The sequence below is a fragment of the Catharus ustulatus genome, chromosome 12 (genome assembly GCF_009819885.2).
Source record: "Catharus ustulatus isolate bCatUst1 chromosome 12, bCatUst1.pri.v2, whole genome shotgun sequence".
Lineage (NCBI taxonomy): Eukaryota > Metazoa > Chordata > Aves > Passeriformes > Turdidae > Catharus > Catharus ustulatus.
Genome location: NC_046232.1, coordinates 4,460,234 through 4,466,400, shown reverse-complemented (window position 1 = coordinate 4,466,400; position 6,167 = coordinate 4,460,234). Strand labels below are relative to the sequence as shown.

The 6,167-nt window shown below is 45.9% G+C and overlaps 1 protein-coding gene across 1 annotated transcript; it reads right to left on the bottom strand.

Moving 5' to 3' along the window:
* Window positions 1–3,881: 3,881 nt before the first annotated feature.
* On the bottom strand, window positions 3,882–5,858 carry LOC117001737 (C2 calcium-dependent domain-containing protein 4C-like). The gene is made up of 2 exons (XM_033070213.1): window positions 5,551–5,858; window positions 3,882–5,299 (listed from the first exon to the last, which is right to left on the bottom strand). Exon 2 carries the CDS (start codon window positions 5,242–5,244, stop codon window positions 3,952–3,954), a length of 1,293 nt encoding a protein of 430 aa, XP_032926104.1. The 5' UTR covers window positions 5,245–5,299; window positions 5,551–5,858; the 3' UTR covers window positions 3,882–3,951.
* Window positions 5,859–6,167: the final 309 nt, after the last annotated feature.

Sequence of the window (6,167 nt, the reverse complement as noted above, 5' to 3'; positions counted from 1 at the left end):
GCCTAATCCCCAGTCTACAGATCTGTCCTGTCAGGGTTTTTAGGTCACATGTATTTGCTTCCCTTGTATTATTTCTGAATTTTACTGAAAGGGAGCTCAGTGACAGGAATTGGCATTTTACTCTACTATACCTCAGTATACTGCAAGTCAAATTGTATTTGACATAACCTGAGTGGATTTCTGGAAAGAAAAACATAAGCCTTGCTTTGCAGTAACCTTCCTCTAGAACTGAGGAGTCATGCTTGAAATAACTGCATTTGGAAAGGCCAGCAAAAGTATTACTTCCAGTGCAGCTGAAACAAAAAATATTTGCTTAGTAGAACATGAGTCTAGGATCTTGGCACAAAGACCTTCTTTTTTTCAAACAATTGTCTGGGGTTTTTTTTTTAATTTTAATTGAGATGTGATCTTCCAACCACTGAGCAGGACTGAACACAACTTATTAGACTACCCAAAATGAGAGTTTTGCTTGAAAGAGTCATTTATGCTCCCATATTCTCATGGTATTTTAGAAGTTCCAAAAACTTCTGAAGATAATATTTCTTAACTCTGAGTAGCTGTTTGCTAATGCCAGGAGGTTGATTTTCTTCTTGCTGCTGACTGTAATGCAAGCATTGAGGCATCATGAGCTTTTCCAGGCTGAAGTATCCAGTTGCCTTTTTGTTTGCTTATGCAGGTGTTTTACGTAATTGCCCCAATAAGGCTGACGCTCACAGAAAGCAGCTGCAGCATAGGCAGTGGGGTAGATGTTCACCACTTACAGCTTAGCTGACCTCAAAGAGCACAGGAAAACAAGTCCTATGCTCCCTAACAATCGGCAAATTGAAGTGTTCAAATTGTATTATGGCTTTACAATGTTAATAACACCTGATAAGCAAGACCCCAAAACTCAAATTTTATCAAATATTCTTAAATACAGAGGCATGCTAAAATGGGATGGTGGGGGAGCCCGCCAAAACTGTTTTCCATTTAGTGTTACAGTCATGTACAGCCTAGTCTAATGTACCTGAATAGGTACTTGATTCAAAGTTCTTATATTAAAGAATAAAATTATCAAGAAAAACCTGAAGCTAAATTATTTACCAGAGAAACATAGGCAAAGTCCCTCTGATCTTCCCAGGCTTAAACTAAAACTTAAGGCCTTTGAATTGGGTCTGCAAGTCTTCTACTGCTTTGCTTTGTCCCCATCCAGCTTGCAGGCCTCCCATAAGGAGGCTTTCTCAGAAATATATAATTTTTTTAAGTCTTAAAAACAGCTGAGTTTCCTTTCAACCAATCAAAGAGGGGGCCTTCACCTGTTTAAATAATTGACCAGATGAGCCCAGCTGGGAACCTATCTTCCTATGACAGGAAGGGAGAGCTTCCTTAAGGATTTAACTCCTTCCCTACCTGAAAACAGATGAGACTTCAGAAGCACATTTCTTTTAGGCAGTAAGTGCAGTATGCCCATTGGGCTGCAGAAGAGAAGGCTCAGGGAAGATTTCATGGATATGTATGAATATCTACTGGGAGGGAGTGGAGAGGATGGAGCCAGGCTTTACTCAACAGTGTCCAGTCACAGGACAAGAGACCACGAGAACAGCTTGAAATATGGGAAATTTCACTTATGCAGAAAAAAATTCAACCTTTTCTGCTGGTAAGGTGATAAAACACTGGACTATGTCTCCCAAGCAGATTTTGGAGTCTCCATCCTTGGAGACACTATAAGCCCAATATAGGATGTGGTCCTGGGCAGCCTGCTGGAGCTGGCCATGCTTCCAGCAGGAATCAGGTGATACAATCCCCAAAGGCCCCTTCCCCACCTTGAACCATGCCATCATCCTGTGTCCCTGCAGGACAGCACTGGCATGGCACAGTGTCACAGGACAGATAGATGCCCACCACAGTGTGACTGTACCCGATCCTCTGAGGTCTGTTACTGTTCTGTATTATCGCAAACAATCTTTCCATGTGAGCACACCTGTGAAGAGACCCTAAACCCCAAGAACTAAAAGTGTGATGGTGGATGAGTGACAAGCCTGAAGAGGGAGCCTCTGCCTTCCTTCAGGAGACCCCATGCAATAACTAATTAAATTGGCTTTTTTTTTTCTCACATTATTGATTCTTCCTTGAAGTCACATTTTTTAATTTCACTACTCCCCACTTCCTTTAAGTTTTCCCTTATAGTAAATTTGCCCAGATTCAAGGATGAAAGTGACAGTATATCACCTCCATCTGAGCAACGTGCCAGTACATTTATTTCCTTCCCTTAGTATAGAGGAATTATTATTCCATTTTATTTCAGTTGGATACTACTAGGAATACACCCAGCCATTCACCTGTGTGAGTTGTCCTTTGTATAAGGATTCTGTTTTTAGAAGCATATCATATGAGTTGGATTAAGGATTAGAAGTTGGCATTTCCCAGCACTCGTGGTCACAACTAACATCCTTCAGGCTTTTTCTGCCATCAGAAGGAATTTTCTTCTATCCTTCCTGGATTATTTCCATATGAAACTAAACCAAATTATTAATTGGCCAAGGAATACCACACTCTCCCTGTGAGCAGTCCCATGATTTACAGACAGCTAAACTCTTGCCAGAATAGGCTAGAGGGAGATTCTGCTAAAATCTTTGTGAAATCACTTTTAAGACTTGCATTTGGGCACTAGCAAGGCCCTATTTCCACAGCCTCAAAGGGAAAACAAGAGTAAACCTTTGTTTTCTCTGCCCTTTGCCTGCATGGATTGCTCCTCCAGTAAGGTTTATCTACCTTCACATAATGAAGCCTGCAATTTAATCAAGGGAGGCAGCAACAGGCCTGGACTTTGAAGACACTTTTGCCTCCTCACAGCAACTTATCCATTTTACTCAGTCCCAAGTAAACTTCATTTAAAACAAGAAACAAACGAAAAACCACAAAAAAACAAAAAAAAAACCCACCAGAAACAAAAAGGAAGATGGTCTCAAGCATGCAGGAGTTCTGCACCTTTGTGTTTCCCCTGGCACTGAAGCAAGTGCTTCAGCCACTCATGCTTGGAGACAGGACAGATTGATTACACTAATTGTATGACAATGACTTGAGCAAGCTATGCATCAAATCATTAGCTGAAGCAGGAATTCAATGCCAGATCCCAAGCTGTCCTTTGCCCTTGCTGCACTGATACCTTATCTGCTTCAGAAAGGATTCAATAGCTGAATTGCTGAGGGCTGTAGCTCTCAGGTACATTCCTGATCAAAACTGCAATTACCTGGCAACTTGATTCTGTGGGCTGTCAAACCAACCATAGAAAAGGAAGGTAAAACAAGATGCTGACCTCACCCAGGCTGTTCAAGTGTTGATACTCCAGGTCTGTGTGAAGAGAACCCTGCCTCCAGTGGCTTTTAGCTGCTGCTCAGAAGCTAAAATCTTACCCTCAACACAAACTTACACCATCTTTGGGAATCCAAATCCACCTGTTGTAAAAGGCCTCATTCTCCCTCTGAATACAGGGCCCATTAAAGCATTAGTTTGTGCAAATATGAGTGGTGTCAAAATGGTCCATTGAACTGATGTCATACCAAGGAGCTGCAAGGGTTCGGGGTGTACTGTGTGCACAGACTGTCACCCACTTAGGGACCAAGAAGAGTGAAAAACACTTCCACCTGAAGTTTATGGCCTGAAAGCCATAAACAAGAACAGCCTTGACTTGGTAATAGCCTAATCCTTTATCCTAAAGGCAAACTAGCCCTTCTCCCCTCTCCTGTCCGAGGCTACAGGCAGAGGTCTGCTCCACAGTCACCTTTGAACACCTAATATCTCAGAGTCTGAAGTGTTAAACAGCAAAACAAGGCACAAGACCATGACAGTAATACCAAGCAAGACAATGCTTTTAAATATTCCTTAAAAAAACCCCAACAATGTGAAAAGGCAACCTAAAACTTTATTTAGTAGGAAACTTTCAGAAGACAATTTGTTAGAATATTTGAAGCACTACACTGACAACATACTCAACAAAGACAATTCCCGTTCTCCTAAGGTATAATCCCGTTTCATACTGCACCCTTTATTTGTTGCTTTCATCCTGACAGAGAGGCTGCACAGCTCCTCTTCTGCAATGCCATCAAAAAAGAAGTCCTCATTGAAGATGGGATTTCTGCTTCTCTTTATAACTGTGCTTCTCTGCTTCTGTGTTTTGCCTGGCACTAGGGAGAAGGAGATACGGCAGTTTATGTTTTTGGGCTCTACAGAATCATCATATAAACCCTCCGCACTGATGAGGCGGATCCGCAGCCTTTCATTCTCTGAGCAGTACTCAGCTGACAGCCTTAGCACGCCTCCCTTATCCATTACCACGGTACTCTCTCCCATCAATCTCTCACGACTGCAAGTCGGCTCCACTGGAAACGAGGGAGAACAGGAAGTGCTAAAGCTCTGTATGCCAAGCAGCCCCTCGGAGGCCCTCCTGATGGCACTGGGGCTGTTATCAGTGGAGCTGCTCTCTTCTGTAGAGAGAGAATTATTCCTGGGCATTCTGTATTTGCTCTTGTCTTTCAGCGCTCTGCAGAGCAATCCCTCCTGGCTTTGTGCTTTGATCAGGGAGCAGGGTCTGGGAGGTGATCTGCTGAGCAGTGGAGAACTGAAGGGAGAAGAATCACTGGAAGAGGCAGTGTCGCTGTCACAGGCGCCTTGCCTGTGCAGAGAGAGATGCTTGGGCGGCAGTCTCGCAGAAGCAGAGCTGATAGCAATGGGGTTCGACATACTCCCTTTGCCACTGAAGGTGTTAGCTCTGGATCGAGACAGCTTCAGGCTGGGTAGAGCAGCCCGTGGATCACCATGGAAGATGGACTCCTTTCTCCTGGTGTGGGGACTCTCCAACAAAGTGCAGAAGCCGTAGGAAGTTGGGGCTCTGGGAAAGTGGGGCAGGGAGAGCGCTGCTTGGGACTGTGGGTCTGCATTGGTGCTTTCTTCCTCCAGGGCTGCAATCTCCTCTTCAACACTTTCCACCTGGATGAGATGTGGGAAAGATCTACAATCAGAAGTAAGAGCCGCATCCACTGAACTGTGATCCTCATGGAAGCCACTGCTCTTAACGGAGCCAGAGCTCGTCAGCCTGGGGGGAATGCAGAATTCAGGGATTCTGTCAGGAGTGATCACATTTGAAAAAGCAGCAGCTCTCACTCGGGCTTTTTCTGGCAGATTTTGGCCTTGTGGCAGTCCCAGGAAGGAAGAACTGGGGAGATTTCCATTTTCATGTGACACTCTAATCTTTTCCAAGAACCACATCACTGTAGCTGGGCAGGAGGTCCTGAAAGGGGAAAAGTTTGAAGCAGAAATCCACCTGCAGACACACAGAGATGAAAAAGTACATGAACATCTTTCTTGGACACGCTACTACCAAGCAAGGCAGAGAGGGTGCTATTCAAGGCAGGACTAGCAAAAGCCCATTCAATCCCCACGTTCAAAACAGCCCCTACCAGCACGCTACCCTTAGCGAAGTCAAATGATGCAAGAACGGAACCAAACCACTAAAGAGAGAAAACAGCATCGAGTCACCACCAGAGGAAAACGCCCCTCTCGCATAATCCCTACCGTGATTTTCCCTTAGCAGAGAATGTATTTTAACAAGTGCCGCGGTGTTTCCAGCAGCCCCGGCTCGCTGTGCCCGGCTCGGTCCCAGCAGCTCTCAGCAGTACAGCAGTCCCGCCCGAGCCGCCCTTTTGTACCGCGCCGCCGAGGGAAGGGGCGGGGGCTGCCGGCCGCGCCTCCTGCTCTGATCGGGGAGCAGGCTGAGAACACTCCTGGGCACCGGGGCCATGCCTGGAGCAGCGGGAGGGGCTTGCAGAAGGGGCCTCTCACGGGAAAGCGCTTTCCGACCGCCTCCTTTGGCCCCCAGAGAGCAGCGCTCGGCGCTCCCTGCGAGCGCGGGGGGAAGGAGCTGCCGGCCCCAGCCCCACCCCTTGCCTTCCCTGCGTCCAGCTTCTTTTCGATTAATTTCTATTTACAGAGGCATCCCGAAGTGTTTCGAGATAATTAACAAACTGAGCACAAAAGCAGCATTGTCCTGAGAATTCTTTTCTTCCGGAGATCCTGGCAGCGCTCCAGCGTTGGAGCAGTAGGAAGCGGGGATTGCGGTTTTCAAACTCATTTGTGAAGAACTCTGCTGCGCTCCTGCAGCTCAATGTGTGTCCGTCCCTCGTTACTCACAA

Bases quoted from the DNA above. Each gene is read 5' to 3' on its own strand.
- LOC117001737 (XM_033070213.1), bottom strand. From the start codon at position 5,244: ATGTGGTTCTTGGAAAAGATTAGAGTGTCACATGAAAATGGAAATCTC.